Source organism: Geotrypetes seraphini, chromosome 10 (genome assembly GCF_902459505.1).
Source record: "Geotrypetes seraphini chromosome 10, aGeoSer1.1, whole genome shotgun sequence".
NCBI lineage: Eukaryota > Metazoa > Chordata > Amphibia > Gymnophiona > Dermophiidae > Geotrypetes > Geotrypetes seraphini.
The window spans coordinates 144,508,386-144,524,405 of NC_047093.1; the positions used below are offsets into that span (position 1 = coordinate 144,508,386).

Sequence of the window (16,020 nt, forward strand, 5' to 3'; positions counted from 1 at the left end):
TACGGGATCCCCGTCAACATGGATTCACCAAGGGGAGATCCTGCCAATCCAACCTGATCAGCTTCTTTGACTGGGTAACGGGGAAGTTGGATGTTTGGGAGTCCCTGGATATCGTATACCTGGACTTCAGCAAAGCATTCGAAAGCGTACCACACCACAGGTTGCTGAGCAAGATGAGCTCTATAGGATTGGGCGACACATTGATGAAATGGGTTGGGAACTGGCTTGGAGGTAGGCTTCAGAGGGTAGTGGTGAACGGCACCCCCTCCGAAACGACGACTTGGTAGAGGGGCTTCGAGGTAAAATAACATTATTTGCCGATGATGCCAAACTATGCAATGTAGTGGGCAAAAGCACAACAGACAGAAACTCAATGCCCGACAACATGATGCACGACCTACTCCTACTGGAGCGCTGGTCTAGGACCTGGCAACTCAGCTTCAATGCCAAAAAATGAAAAGTCATGCACCTGGGCAGCCAAAATCCATGCAAGACTTACACCCTTAATGGCGAGATCCTAACAAGAACTGTAGCAGAACGAGACTTAGGGTTGATCGTCAGTGAGGACATGAAGACTGCCAATCAAGAGGAGCAAGCTTCATCCAAGGCTAGACAAATCATAAGTTGCATACGCAGGAGTTTCGTTAGCCGTAAGCCTGAAGTCATTATACCATTGTATAGATCCATGGTGAGACCCCACCTGGAATACTGTGTACAATTCTGGAGGCCACATTACTGCAAAGATGTGCTGAGACTCGAGTTGGTCCAGAGAATGGCCACCCAGATGGTCTCGGGACTCAAGGATCTCCCGTACAATGAACGGCTAGATAAATTACAGCTATACTCGAGGAATGCAGAGAGAGGGGGGACATGATCGAGACGTTCAAGTATCTCACGGGCCACATCGAGGTGGAAGAAGATATCTTCTTTTTCAAGGGTCCCACGGCAACAAGAGGGCATCTGTGGAAAATCAGGGGCGGGAAACTGCACGATGACACCAGGAAATTCTTTTTCACTGAAAGGGTGGTTGATTGCTGGAATAGTCTTCCACTTCAGGTGATTGTGGCCAGCAGCGTGCCTGATTTTAAGGCCAAATGGGATCGTCACATGGGATCTTTTCACAGAGAAAGGTAGGGGAGGGTCATTAGGGTGGGCAGACTAGATGGGCCATGGCCCTTATCTGCCATCTATTTCTATGTTTCTATGTATATAGGTTAGAAAATACTGTATGTTTTATGTGGACAAGATGGTTGAATGTCATTTAATTTTATGAATATTTACTACTTGGAAACCGCTTAGAGGTGAGTGTGTGGAGCCCTGACTCTCAAATGTATAACGAAGCTAACAGTTCTGCAGTGTCTCTATATTGGACCTACAAAAGGATGCTATGGGACTGCAGCGAATAAGCAATTTCAAGTGGATCTGGATGCCTCTACTCCAAACAGAAGTCAGGTTGAAATACACATCTGGGTGTATTTTCCCTCACCAGGACATTGGGCAGATTACAAACACACCTCAAATGTCATTGAGCAGAATTCTACCTCCTCCTCTGCTGTCTGCTAGCAACCCTCAGCATAGAAACATGATGGCAGATAAAGGCCAAATGGCCATTCCACAGCATCCACTATCTCCTCCTCTCCATATAGGCTAAGGCTCTTAACACTTGCATTGTGAGGTCATAGAGCTTTATGGTTATAGAAACATGACGGCAGATAAAGGCCAAATGGCCCATTCGCAGCATCCACTATCTCCTCTCTCCCTAAGAGATCACACGTGCCTGTCCCACGCTTTCTTGAATTCAGATACAGTCTCTTTCTCCACCACCTCTTTCAGGAGACCATTCCATGCATCTACTACCCTTTCTGTAAAAAAGTATTTCCTTAGATTACTCCGGAGCCTATCAAGTTTCAAATATATTAAAAGATTTTTTAAACCGCTTATTCAGGTTTCTAAGCGGTTTACAATATAAAATTACATAAAAACATGTAAGAACATGGGATACTAAATAACTTCAAAATCGAAATAAAAACTCTGATAAAAAGTACGGACCTACTTAACTTCATCCTATGCCCTCTCATTAAGAACATAAGAATTGCTGCTGCTGGGTCAGCAGTCCACTCACACGGTGGCCCTTTGGTCAAAGACCAGTGTCCTAACTGAGACTAGCTTTACCTGCTCACATTCTGATTCAGCAGGAACTTGTCTAATTTTATCTTGAATCCCTGGAGGGTGTTTTCCCCTATAACAGCTTCCGGAAGAGCGTTCCAGTTTTCCACCATTCTCTGAGTGAAGAAGAACTTCCTTATGTTTGTACATAATCGATCCCCTTTTAACTTTAGAGAGTGCTCTCCCGTTCTCTCTACCTTGGAGAGGGTGAACAACCTGTCTCTTATCTACTAAGTCTATTCCCTTCATTATCTTCTCAGTCTCCTCTTTTCAAGGGAGAAGAGGCCCAGTTTCTCTAATCTCTCACTGTACGGCAACTCCTCCAGCCCCTTAACAATTTTAGTTGCTCTTCTCTGGACCCTTTCGAATAGTACTGTGTCCTTCTTCATGTACAGTGACCAGTGCTGGATGCAGTATTCCAGATGAGGGCGTACCATGGCCTGGTACAGCGGCATGATAAGAACATAAGAACATAAGAAGTTGCCTCCGCTGAGGCAGACCAGAGGTCCATCTCGCCCAGCGGTCCGCTCGCGCGGCGGCCCACTGCCTGAGCATTGGTCCCTGACTAGCTCTATAACCTATCTCTACTCCTATTCCTGTAACTTACCTCTACTCCTATCCCTACAACCCATATCTACACCTATCTACACCCATACCTCTACTCCAATCCCTACAACCCATATCTACACCTATCTATACCCCTCAATCCCTTTGTCCTCTAGGAACCTATCCAAACCTTCTTTGAAGCCCTGTACAGTGCTCCTGTCTACCACGGCCTCTGGAAGCACATTCCACGTATCCACCACCCTCTGGGTGAAAAAGAACTTCCTAGCGTTTGTTCTAAACCTGTCCCCTTTCAATTTCTCCGAGTGCCCCCTTGTACTTGTGGTTCCCCTTAGTTTGAAAAATCTGTCCCTGTCTACTTTCTCTATGCCTTTCAGGATCTTGAAGGTTTCTATCATGTCTCCCCTAAGTCTCCGCTTCTCCAGGGAGAACAGTCCTAACTGTTTCAATCTGTCAGTATATGAGAGATTTTCCATACCCTTTATCAGCTTTGTTGCTCTTCTCTGGACTCCCTCAAGTACTGCCATGTCCTTCTTGAGGTACGGCGACCAGTACACACAGTATTCCAGATGCGGCTGCACCATTGCACGATATAGTGGCAGGATGACTTCCTTCGACCTGGTCGTGATACCCTTTTTAATGATACCCAACATTTTGTTTGCTTTCCTTGAGGCTGTGGCGCACTGCGCCGACGCCTTCAGTGTTGTGTCTACCATCACTCCCAGGTCTCTTTCCAGGTTACTTACCCCTAGTAGTGCTCCCCCCATTTTGTAGCTGAACATCGGGTTCTTTTTCCCCACATGCATGACCTTGCATTTCCCTATGTTGAAGCTCATTTGCCACTTTTTGGCCCACTCTTCCAGTGTCGTTAGATCCTTTTGGAGATCTTCGCAGTCTTCCATGGTTTTAACCCTGCTGTATAGTTTGGTGTCATCCGCAAATTTAATGACCTCACATTTTGTTCCCACCTCTAGGTTGTTTATGTAGATATTGAACAGGAGCGGTCCCAGCACTGACCCCTGCGGTACTCCGCTTGTGACCCATTTCCAGTCTGAGTAATGTCCCTTTATTCCAACCCTCTGCTTCCTGTCCGCCAGCCAGTTTTTGATCCATCGGTGGACCTCCCCTTGCACCCCGTGGTTCCATATCTTCTTAAGCAGTCTTTCGTGTGGTACCTTGTCGAAGGCTTTCTGGAAGTCTAGGTAAATGATGTCTATAGATTCCCCTTTATCTATCTGGCTGTTTACCCCCTCAAAGAAGTACAATAAGTTTGTAAGGCATGACCTACCCTTACAGAAGCCATGCTGACTCGACTCTAGCTGCCCATTGTTTTCAATGTGTTCACAGATGTTGTCCTTAACCAGCGTTTCCATCATCTTTCCCGGGACCGAGGTCAAGCTCACCGGCCTGTAGTTTCCTGGGTCACCCCTTGAACCCTTCTTGAAGATGGGCGTGACATTTGCTATTTTCCAGTCCTCTGGGATCTCTCCAGTTTTTAAGGATAGGTTGCATATTTGTCGAAGTGGCTCTGCTATTTCGTTCCTTAGTTCCTTGAGTACCCTTGGGTGAATGCCGTCTGGACCCGGCGATTTGTCGCTCTTTAGCCTGTCTATCTGCCTGAGGACATCCTCTTGGCTTACCTCTAATTTGACCAGCTTAACATCTTGGTCTCCATTTACGATCTCCTCAGGTTCTGGAATGTTGGTTGTGTCTTCTCTCGTGAAGACTGACGTGAAGAACTCATTTAACTTGTCTGCTATCTCTTTTTCATCTTTTACCACTCCCTTTCTGTCTCCATCATCTAAGGGTCCCACTTCCTCCCTTGCCGGTTGCTTCCCCTTAACGTACCTGAAGAATGATTTGAAGTTTTTTGCTTCCCCCGCCAGTCTCTCTTCGTATTCTCTTTTTGCTTTTCTAACCACTCGGTGACACTCCCTTTGGTGTTCTTTGTGCTCCTTTTGGTTTTCCTTTGTTCGGTCTCTTTTCCATTTGTTGAACGATGTTTTCTTGTCACTTATCGCCTTCTTCACTGCATTTGTTATCCACACTGGGTTTTTAGTTCTATTTTTTTTTGCACCCTTTCCTGAATTTGGGGACGCACAGGTTTTGTGCTTCGTGCACAGTGTCCTTGAGTAGGTTCCAGGCTTTTTCTATGGACTGCATTTTCCTTGCATTGCCGTTGAGTTTCTTTCCCACCATTTTCCTCATGGCATCATAATTCCCTTTTTTGAAGTTGAGTGCCGTCGTTGTGGTTCTTTTCACCTTTGATGATCCAATTTCTAGCCTGCACTGGATCGTGTTGTGATCGCTGTTTCCTAGGGGGGCTAATACCGCCACCTCCTTTGCGGGTCCCCCTAGTCCATTGAAGATTAGGTCAAGAGTGGCATCTCCCCGTGTTGGCTCCGTGACCAGCTGTTCCATGAAACAGTCCCTCGTGACCTCCAGGAATTTGGTCTCCCTCGTGCAGTTTGAATGCCCAATATTCCAGTCTATCCCGGGGTAGTTGAAGTCCCCCATCACCGCCACACTTCCGCTTTTGCATACCTGCCTCAGTTCAGCCTCCAGGTCCTGGTCGATTTCCTCCGGTTGTCCAGGTGGGCGGTAGTACAGACCCAATTTTATGTCAGCTCCAGTTCCTCCCGGCAGCTTAACCCGTAGTGATTCCAAGCCATCCGCCCTTACTGTTGTTTCCATCCTGGTTGAGGGTATGGAGTCTTTTATGTATAGCGCTATTTCTCCCCCCTTTTTATGCATCCTGTCTCTCCTGTATAGTTTATACCCTGGTATGGCCACATCCCATTTATTGTCATCAGTCCACCACGTTTCTGTGATTCCAATTATGTCTAGGTTCTTCTTACTGGCTATGACCTCCAGCTGTCCCATTTTGGCCCTTAGGCTCCTAGCATTAGTGTATAGGCAATGTAAGTCCCGGTTGCTTGCCCTCCCTGTTGGTTTTCCTCGTGATTTGGCACTCCTGCAGACCCCCTCATGGGTCGTCAGTCCCCGAGCCTCGTCTCGGTCATCCTCCTCCTGCGGTGTGTCTGTGTCGTCCTCTGCCTTTTTTTCCGTTTTTGGTTGCCGCTCTGGCTCCCAATGTTCTCCGTTGATCCTGCTTGCTAGTGTCATTTGTGCCCTGGGCCCCTGCATTGCGTCCTTAGGTCCTTTTTCCAAAAATTCCCACTCAGTCCCGAGCCCTCCTTTACAATGTCCCTGCTCAGTATCCGTACTTGATACTGTTGTCCGATGTGTCGAGGTCAGATCGACTATCAGCTTTCCCCTTCTCCTCAGTTTAAAGCCAAGTCTGTGACGCTCTGGACGTTGCGTGCTAGCATCCTCGTCCCAGCCGTGCTCAGGTGCAGTCCGTCTCTCCTGTAGAGCTTGTTCTTCCCCAAGAAAGTTGTCCAGTTCCTAACAAAATAGAAACCCTCCTCTTCGCACCATGTCCTCAGCCAACTGTTCATTGCTTGTAGTTCGCTCTGCCTCCTTGTGTCCGCTCTCGGTACTGGCAGGATCTCTGAGAAGGCTATCTTCCTTGTCCTCAGTTTCAGCTTCCTCCCCAGGATCCTGAACTGGTCAGTTAGTGTAGTCCTGTTGAGGTTCCTCCTGCTGATGTCGTTGGTTCCAATGTGGACTACTACTGCTGTCTCCTCCGTCTCAGCTCCCTCCAGGATCCTTCCAATTCTTTCGATGACGTCCTTCGTTCTTGCCCCCGGGAGACATGTCACTAGTCGGTCCTCTCTCCCTCCAGCTATGTGACTGTCCACTCCTCTCAGGATTGAGTCTCCAACTATGATAGCTGATCTCCCTTTCCTCAGCTGTCTCTCTGGTCTCAGATCTGTGTCGTTTGCGCAGTCCACTAGTCCTTCCTCCGGGCTCTGTTGGGTCCCCACCTCTGGTCTCAGGTCTGTGTCATTTGTGCAGTCCGCTAGTCCTTTCTCCGGGTTCTGTTGGGTCTCCACCTCATCTGCCTGTCCAGGTCTTCCGCAAGGTCCTACTCCCATGGCGTCTGGTGGATTCTGCTGTCCATCTGTTGGTTCTCTCCTGGTGTGTTGGTGGTCCTGTGCCTCCACCATCCTGCAGGCCTCCTCGATGAACTTCTCGAGCTCTCTGACCTGTTCCGTGATGTGGCTCTCCCTGGTGGTTTCTTCAGTTTCCCAGCACGGCTCCTCTATGGTGCAGAGTCCCTCCAGCTCCTGGACTCTTACCTGAAGTCTCCCGACCTCCTTCTTCAGGCTATCCAGTTCCTGGCATCGACCGCATATGTACGCCTGCCTCCCGGAGGGGAGGTAGTCGTACATATGACACCCGGTGCAGTATACTGGGTAGCTCTGCTGGGTTCCTACAGCCTCCATTTCTTTTTTTCTGGTTCCTTTGTCCCACGTTGTGTATGAGTGTTGCCCGGCGCGCAGTTAGCTGAAAGAGTAGAGAGAGAAGAGAGAAATGAGTAGAGAAGAAGTATTATGCAGAAGTTAGATATTAGATAATGCTGCTGGGCTGCCTGGGCTCCTTCTCTAGGCTCCTTCGCAAAGGCGCTCTTGCTAAGGCGAGCGCCTTTGACGCTCACCTTCGCCGCGTGCCGAACGGCTGCGCGCCGTTGGCTCGTCTCCTATGAAGGAGGAGCCCGGGCGCTGACGCTGCCTCTGATGCGGTGGGGATGGGCGGAGCTCCCTCTCGCCGCTACCCCAGCTGTTAGCCTGCCTGCCCGCCTTCTCCTGCTTCCTCGGCGGCTCTCCTGTCTCCTCTCTCTGGCTTCTGCAAGCCCCTGCTGCTCAGCCCTCTCCGGTGCGGTCTCAACACGCGGTCTGAGGCAGGTCGCGCTCTGGCTCGTCTCCTATTAAGGAGGAGCCCGGGCGCTGATGCTGACTCTGACGAGGTGGGGGTGAGCGGAGCTCCCTCTCGCCGCTACCCCAGCTGTTAGCCTGCCTGCCCGCCTTCTCCTGCTTCCTCGGCGGCTCTCCTGTCTCCCCTCTCTGGCTTCTGCAAGCCCCTGCTCCTCAGCCCTCTCCGGTGTGGTCTCAACACGCGGTCTGAGGCAGGTTGCGCTCTGGCTCATCTCCTATTAAGGAGGAGCCCGGGCGCTGACGCTGCCTCTGACGCGGTGGGGGTGGGCGGAGCTCCCTCTCGCCGCTACCCCAGCTGTTAGCCTGCCTGCCCGCCTTCTCAGATCTGTTTGTGATCCCCTTCTTAATCATTCCCAGTATTCTGTTTGCCCTTTTCGCCACCACCGCACATTGCATGGACGGCTTCATTGACTTGTCGACCAGTACTCCCAAGTCTCTTTCCTGGGGGGTCTCTCTTCAGTACTGCACCAGACATCCTGTATTCGTGTATTTTTATTACCAACATGCATCACCTTACACTTATCCACGTTAAACCTCATTTGCCTTGTCACAGCCCATTTCTCGAGCGTGTTTATGTCACGTTGCAGGTCTTCGCAATCCTCCTGCATCTTCACTACTCTGAATAACTTTGTATCATCTGCAAATTTAATCACCTCACTCGTACCAATTTCCAGATGATTTATAAATATGTTGAAGAGCACAGGTCCAAGCACTGAACCCTGCGACACTCCACTCGTGACGCTTTTCCAGTCCGAGTATTGTCCATTTACCCCCACTCTCTGTTTCCTAACTGCCAACCAGGTTTTAATCCATGAATATTTCACCCTCAATTCCATGGCTCGCAATTTTTTGAAGTAGTCGTTCATGTGGGATCTTGTCGAACGCCTTCTGAAAATCCAGATATACAATGTCAACCGGCTCGCCCTTGTCTATCTGCCTGTTTACTCCCTCGAAGAAGTGCAGCAAGTTCGTCAAGCAAGATCTCCCCTTGCTGAAACTGTGCTGGCTGGTCCTCATCAGATTGTGTCCATCAAGGTGATCAATGATGTGGTCCTTTATCAGCGCCTCTACCATCTTTCCCGGTACCGAGGTCAGACTCACCGGTCTGTAGTTTCCCGGATCTCCCCTTGAACCTTCCTTGAAGATTGGCGTGACATTCACCACTTTCCAGTTTTTCTGAATCCTTCCCGATTTGATCGGCAGATTGGCTATTAATAATAATAATAATAATAATAACTTTATTTTTGTATACCGCCATACCCAGGGAGTTCTAGGCGGTTCACATCAATTAAACAAATTTACAAGAATTACAATTATTCAGATTTTCAAGCAATGAAGTCATTGAGGTAAGCATGGAGGGGTTGTATAAGTCATTGGAGTTAGCAGGTTGGGAGGGAACAATAAGAAGGAGTAAAGGGAGAGTTCATATCGTTGGTGGGGGAAGGGGGTGAGAGAAGTGGAAGAAGGGGGGATTAGGGATTCTGCTATAGTCCCTTTCAGTTCCTTGATTACCCTCGGATGGATGCCATCCGGTCCCGGGCTTCCAGAGCTTCCTTTCAAATGAAAGAGATTAATGCCACATAGGTATTTAAATATCTCTATCATATCTCCCCTCTCCCACCTTTCCTCCAAAGTATACATATTGAGATCTTTAAGTCCATCCACACATGCCTTATGACAAATACTACTGACCAATGTAGTAGCCTTCCTTTGGGCTGACTCCATCCTGTTTATATCTTTCTTACCCCAAAGCACCCAAGTATCTTTCTAGCTTTTGCTATTGCAATTTCAAACTGTTTGGCCACCTTTAGATCATTGCATACTATCACACCCAAGTCCCACTCCTCTTTTGTGCTCAAAAGTTCATCACCCCCTAAACTGTACTGTTTCCTTGGGGTTTTGCAGCCCAAATTCATGACCTTGCATTACTTAGCATTAAATCTTAGCTGTCAAATTTCAGACCATTCTTCAGGAAAAAAAATTGACCATAACATGGCTATCAGCCAAATCCAGCATATTCTTTGGCAACTCTCCAGAACAGCATAGGGTTAATCTTACAAGCGGGTATATATCTCATCATGACCAGCAGGTGGAGACTGAGACAGAACTGTGGAACTGAGGTGGAAACTGAGACAAAACATTAGAGACATGGTGGCTGTTATCTGCGGGTAACCCGCCGAAACAGGGACGGGGGGAAGTGCTCACTGTGGGTACTTGAACAAGGCCATGTCCCCGTTGTTAAGGGAGGGAATTTGCGCGGCCCCCTCCCTCCTTCCTACCTACCCAAATCTATCTATCTACCTCCCTCTCACTTACCTTTGCGGCAAATTTTAAGATTGAGTAACTTGTTAAAAGACGCCAGAGTCTGCATGCATTCGCGTGCGTCTGTGGGCAGAAGCTTCTCCTCAGACGCAACTTCTGATTGCGTCAGAGGAGAAGCTTCCGCCCACAGACGCATGCGATTGCTCGCAGCAGCTTGAACAAGTTACTCTAAACTTAAAACGTGCCGCGAAGGTAAGGGTGAGGGAGGGAGATGCTCGGATCGCATGAGGGGTGCTGAAGGGCGGTGAGATGGCAAGAGGGAAGGGTTTGGGAGGAAAGGAAAGGAACAGACACTGAAGGGGGGTAGAGAGGAACAGACGCTGAAGGGAAATGGGGAAGACAGAGTGGGGAGAAGACACTGAAGGGAAACAGGGAAGAAGACGCTGACGGGAAATGGGGAAGAAGACTCTGAAGGGAAATGGGGAAGACAGAGAGGAGAAGACACTGAAGGGAAATAGGGATGACAGAGTGGAGAGAAGACACTGAAGGGAAATGGGGAACAGAGAGTGGGGAGAAGACGCTCATTCTACTCGGAGTCAGGCAGCTTCTTGGGCTGAGTATTCGCTGGTGCCTCCTCTGGATATTTGTAAGATGGCGGTCTGGTCTTCCCTACATTCCTTTGTCAGTCACTACCATGTGGATGTTCAGGCGCGTCGGGACGCGGTGTTCAGTGCATGTGTTCTGGCGTCGGCCCTTTAGGGGTCCCACCTATGATGGGGACTGCTTTGGTACATCCCGCTTGTAAGATTAACCCTGTGCTTGTCTGGACAGTTGCTAAAGAAGGAGAAATTAGTTTCTTACCTGCTAATTTACTATCTTTTAGCCTCTCCAGACCAGCATAGGATCCCATCCTTTCTTATTGTCATGCTCTTGTGTGCAGATTTTCATTTTTAGATCGGTTTCTAATATTTTTCTAGGGCCGGGGAGATTAAGAACAGCGGCTGTGGCTTGGCTGGCGCAGCTGGCGAGCTGTGGGGACCTTTGATATTTACATTTGTTCCTTTGCATTTTCCAACAGCATTTCTATTTTTATTTGTTGATACTCCTGTTCGGAGTCTTATTTGTTTTTCTGTATACACTTTTCCCTCCGTATTCGTTGTGATAGGGGATTAACAGAACTGCAAATACAGAAAAATCGCAAATGACTTTTTCATAATTATTCACTGTTTTCTATTAAAAACCATCGTGAATATAGTGAAACCTCAAATAACATGGTGGGAGACCTGGCCTGTTCCTGAAGAAGAGACAAAACACGGTGAGGAAAGCGCTGGAAATCAGCGATTTTCTCTGTAAATGCTTAGAATCAGCGATTTCTCTATGCAAGCTGCTGTAATTTTGGGGGAGGAGCCATCAAGCCAAAAACCATGAATAGTCGAAACCGCGAATATGGAGGGAGAAGTGTATAGTTCTTAGTTCTGCTTGGCTATTCAGAAAACTGAGGTAATTAGTGAGGGGGTCACATGATATGTACAGTTCCAAAGTTTTGTCTCAGTTCTCCACCTGCTGGTCATGATGAGATGTATACCCGTTTGTAATATTAACCCTATGTTGGTCTGGAGAGGCTATAAGAAAGTAAATTAGCAGGTAAGAACCTAATTTCTCCTTATGTGCCTTCAAGCAGGCACAAGACTCACACCATCAGTGATATCTGAGCTGTTTCCAGAGCTCCAGAGTATTGTTGGATTATGTTAACAGGAGGCTCATTTTCAAAGCAAATAGACTTGCAAAGTCGCATGTGTTATTATAAAACTATGATTTGAAAATGAGCCCTAAATGTTGCAAGAAAAAATGCAGGCTTCAGGATGTAGCCCGATACAAAAAGTCGAATGTGTGCATCCCCAGGTTAGGAGATGCTTAAAAGTTTTTATTTTATCAAGCTGTGTAAGGGAACTTCCATCCCTCTCTGTGTTATTTAGGAATTTGATATATGTATAAACAAGTAACCTTTTCTGCCCTGACCCCGATACCTCTTCTATCTTTCTTCATCTGCAGGACAGACGTGTCTCCGCAGACCCTGGCCTTATTACCAGTAAAGAACCAGTTGGTCCCATTTTCTAGGTAGGTTCTTCAAAACACAAGCACTCTTTCCGCCAAGACCTAGGCACTTGGCACGCTGATGATCCTGGTTAATTTAGCACAGGAGTCCTCAGCCCAGTCCTCGAGTCACACCTGACCAGGGTCAAGATAATTGCAATGAATGATCATCCATGTGGAAAACTGTCACTTCAGACTCTGAAAATTTACTAGGGCTGAGTGCATAACTTTTTACTCAAAATTTCTCTTAACTCTTAAATTTAGGAGCAGAAAAAGTAGGTGGGGTGGAGGATGGGGATTCAGAGCTCATAAATCTTGACAAACGACTGGCAGGCCTAAATTTCTCAGCGTAACATTTAAGCTCCTAAACTACCTTTTCACAAATCCTTAAAAACTACTTTATTTGCTAAACATTTTGAAAATTAACTTTACCAAACTTAGTCTTATTCTTTTCTGGTTTTTTATTCGATAACTTAACTATTGTAAACCAAGTCGAGCTTTCCTTGAATGATGACTCGGTATATAAAGTCAAGCATTAGATTAGATGTTGAATTTTCACTGGAAAAGCTTTTTGGCTCAGTGGCCGATAATTAGCCTGTAGTGATCAGCAATTTTCTGGCTGCTGTCGGCTTTATTCCCGGTTATTCAGTGCTGAGACATGTTCAGGCACTGGCACTGACTCAACAGTCATATGTGGCTGGATAACACTTATGTGGTTAAGTGTCATATTCAGTTGAACCTCAAAGACAGGAGTGCCCAGAAGACAGTTAGTTTTGGCTTAGGCACTAACCGCAGATATCCAGTGGCACAATCCGGTTAAGCTCTGCTGAACATTTGCAGTTTTCCCTGAACAAGCAATTTAAATGGCTGGGAGCTTCTCCCGGTTATTTAAATCACTTTGAATATCAGGCGGCCAGCATTTTCTGAATATTAGGGCCTATGATTTTCAAAGTATTCTCCAGAGAAGCAGTCCTCTTACCCGACACCATCTGTGAAGCCTAACAGAACTGCATGGCCTAAGACCTGGAACTAGTCTTTTTCCTTAGCTGGGAAGGAAAACTGCCAGATAAAATTTGAACATTAGAAAACTGCAGATGACAACTCAAAGCTATTTTTTCAACCAGGGTTGTACCTCAATGGGGAATATTCAAACATTTCAAAAGATAAAGCATATGATATTGCATTTCCATCGGTAATATTGTTTATCTGGGGATCCAAGATGGCCGCGGTCACGGTTTGCTGAGCAGCTGCCCGCAAGCCTTATCCTTTGAAACTTTTCTCCCGGCGGTTTTTCGTCTTGGTGTATGACAGTAATGCCGAAGAGGAGAGGAAAGGGTGTCCCTGGAACCTCGCGGCGCCCTGGAGCAGTCTCCTCTGGCAACCTTGAAGACTTGCTGAGGCGGATGCAGGGCGCCTTAGGAACGCGGGTGTTGCCATTGCCTGAGGCGCTTCCGGGAGACGGAATGGAGGCGTCGTTTCGGGCGCATGAGATCTCGTTGAGCCCCAACGTGAGAGCTTCTCCTCCCAATCCTCGTGCCGCTAGTTCTCCGGGGGTAGAGAGGCAGTCTGAAGTTGGCATGCGCTCTCCCCCCCCAGGTTCCTGGGGACAGCGAGATTACTAACATCGACTCAGGATCTCTGAGTCTACACCAGAGCCTGAATGTACACGAGAACGGTACAACATTGGGACTAGTCCTGACCCAGGAGGAACAGAGAGGAGAAAAACCCTTGGTTGGCGAGCCTGACTTTTCAATTTCAGATTTGCAAACTTTAAAATTGTAAAGCCCCAAGAAGTGACTTTAGAAGCTTTGTGAGATCTGACTGCCAATTTGGTTAGAACAGTCAATACTAACTATTTTCAGATTGAGGGAAAAATAAAATCTCAGGAGAAAAAAGTTCTTCAGATAAAACAAGACCTAGATGAAACAAAATTAGATATTCAGAACATTAAAGATCAACTTAAGTCTTCCAAATTGCTCCAAGAGACATTAATTAAGGACAATGTTAATTTAAGAAGGAAGATGGAGACATTTGAAAATTTCTCTAGGAGTAATAATCTTAGATTGATTAATTTTCCCCGAATATTAAGTTACTCCAAGAGAAATGTTAAAACACTATTTGTTGGAGATACTATAAGTATCAGAAGATTCATTGCCTCCTTTCACTCAGGTCTATTATTTACCGAGTAAAAATCAAGATCACCAGGAAAGGAACCAAGGTCCAATTGATGTTTCTGCTTTACTTGAATTGTCAGATAAAGAAAGTACAACACCTGCAACACTGATTGTGACCTTGGCTATTACATTGGATAAAAACTGGCTCCTGAGATTATTCTTCAAAAATAAAGAGAAAAAGTTTCTTGATTTTAAGATACAAATGTTCCCACATCTGGCAAAAGATACACAGAGGTGTCGAAGAGAGTTCTTATTATTAAAACCTGGTGTTTTGGCTCTTGGGGAAACTTTTTATCTCCGTCATCCTTGCAAATGTATAGTACAATATAATTCTCAGAAATATGTTTTCTTTGAGCCACACCAGCTAACGGCTCTTCTTTCTATGTCCCCCCTGGAGAAGGAAAATAAATGAGGGCTTTGATATTAGACGCTTGAATATCAGTTAACCGTGTTCCACGTATCTTAGTTATTAATTTTTTCTTATTCCGTTTATACTACAACATGGATCTTATTTGTGGACTTGAGTGATTAAGCAATATTTATGTTCTTATATAAAATTGGAAGATGTATTGTTTTTCTTTTGCTGTGATCACTTTCTGTACAAGTTAATCTTGAATTGATAGTTGAAATCCATAAATAAAAAAGCATATGATATTGCTAAGTATCTTACTATATTTAGCATGTATGCTTTCACTGGGCACTGCCTAGAACTATAAACTCCTGTGGTCTAGAAATATTTTAATAGATGTGCGGGAGATATATTTGTGTGCAAATTTATCTCCTGAAATTCATTGTGGATATCCTGAAAACCTGCCTGTCTGGGTGTGTCCTGAAGACTGGGTTCAGCACCACTGTTTTAACATGGAGGATTGGGAGGGGGGCAGCGCAAAAGCAGGTAGAAATAAGTCCCAGTACAAAGAGTGAAGACAGTATGTATGGCAGTAGCAGACCTAAATCTCATAAAATCAGACAAGGATTTCAGAGGTCAGGAGGGGAGGTGCTAAGCCTTCTGCCTATGGGCCTGAAATGACAGAGAAGCGAGACTGCAGAAGGGTGGAATTTCCCATAGCCTGGAGGAGCTAGGTGGACTTGGTACAAAGCTTGCTTTTCAGCACTCTGATTGCTCCCCCTTCCCTCCACGAGTCTGTGTGACTGATTCTGTTTCTTCTCCTTAGACCCCCATCAAAACCAGACCGTCAGCTCTGGCTGGTTTTGGTCCAGGGAGCCCCAGTGCTGGCATTCTTGTTGCTGCTTCTGCTATTGAGCACACTCCTGTCTGGTGACGTGGATCGCATTTGGACAACAACAAGGGGAGTGTTTTGGCCTCACATCCAGCTGCGCTACCTGAAGCCTCCACCAGTGTGAAAAAGGAAAGCCTGACACACTGTGCCAAGAAAGTCTAAACAAATTTGTTTCCACCCATTGTGTTTCTGCTCCCACCACACCAGTTGCCAGAAAGGGCATTTTCGGTGTATTCAGAGCAGCAGTCTCCGCTCTGCAGTAACCAAAGACAAAGAACAAGATTCTAAATGTAGGGGTGAGTTGTAGCCAGGACCGTTGTTTTTCACAATGTGGGGAAGAATGATCTCTATTACACATATGTATGTATTGATGATCCAGTGTGGATTTTATGCACCATTTTTGACTGTTTAGCTTAATCTTTTCATAAAGACAGTTTATAAAACCCATCAAGGCTTTGGGGTCTCTTTACCAGGGAATGGGAGGCTGTGGAGTACATGGTTTCTTGATTTTTCTTTTCTATCTTCTCTTGGTTTTAAATATTGGAGGTTTTCTTTTATGGGACCGTCCTGTTGTAGAATGGAACTTTTTTCTGATTTTAATTACTCTGTTTATTAATTGTAAATTGCTGTGTTTGCCTTAGTAGTTGGGTGGTATATTAAAACTGTAAATAAATCTCA

At 46.4% G+C, this 16,020-nt stretch overlaps 1 protein-coding gene across 1 annotated transcript in view; it reads left to right on the top strand.

Annotated features, from left to right (window-relative positions):
* KASH5 (KASH domain containing 5) overlaps positions 1–15,985 on the top strand; it is a 116,737-nt gene extending 100,752 nt beyond the window's left edge. The window contains exons 18-19 of the mRNA XM_033960874.1: positions 11,886–11,951; positions 15,277–15,985. Of these exons, the coding sequence (XP_033816765.1) occupies positions 11,886–11,951; positions 15,277–15,466 (256 nt within the window). The 3' untranslated portion in view covers positions 15,467–15,985. The remainder of the gene's footprint in view (positions 1–11,885; positions 11,952–15,276) is intronic.
* The last annotated feature ends 35 nt before the right edge of the window (positions 15,986–16,020 follow it).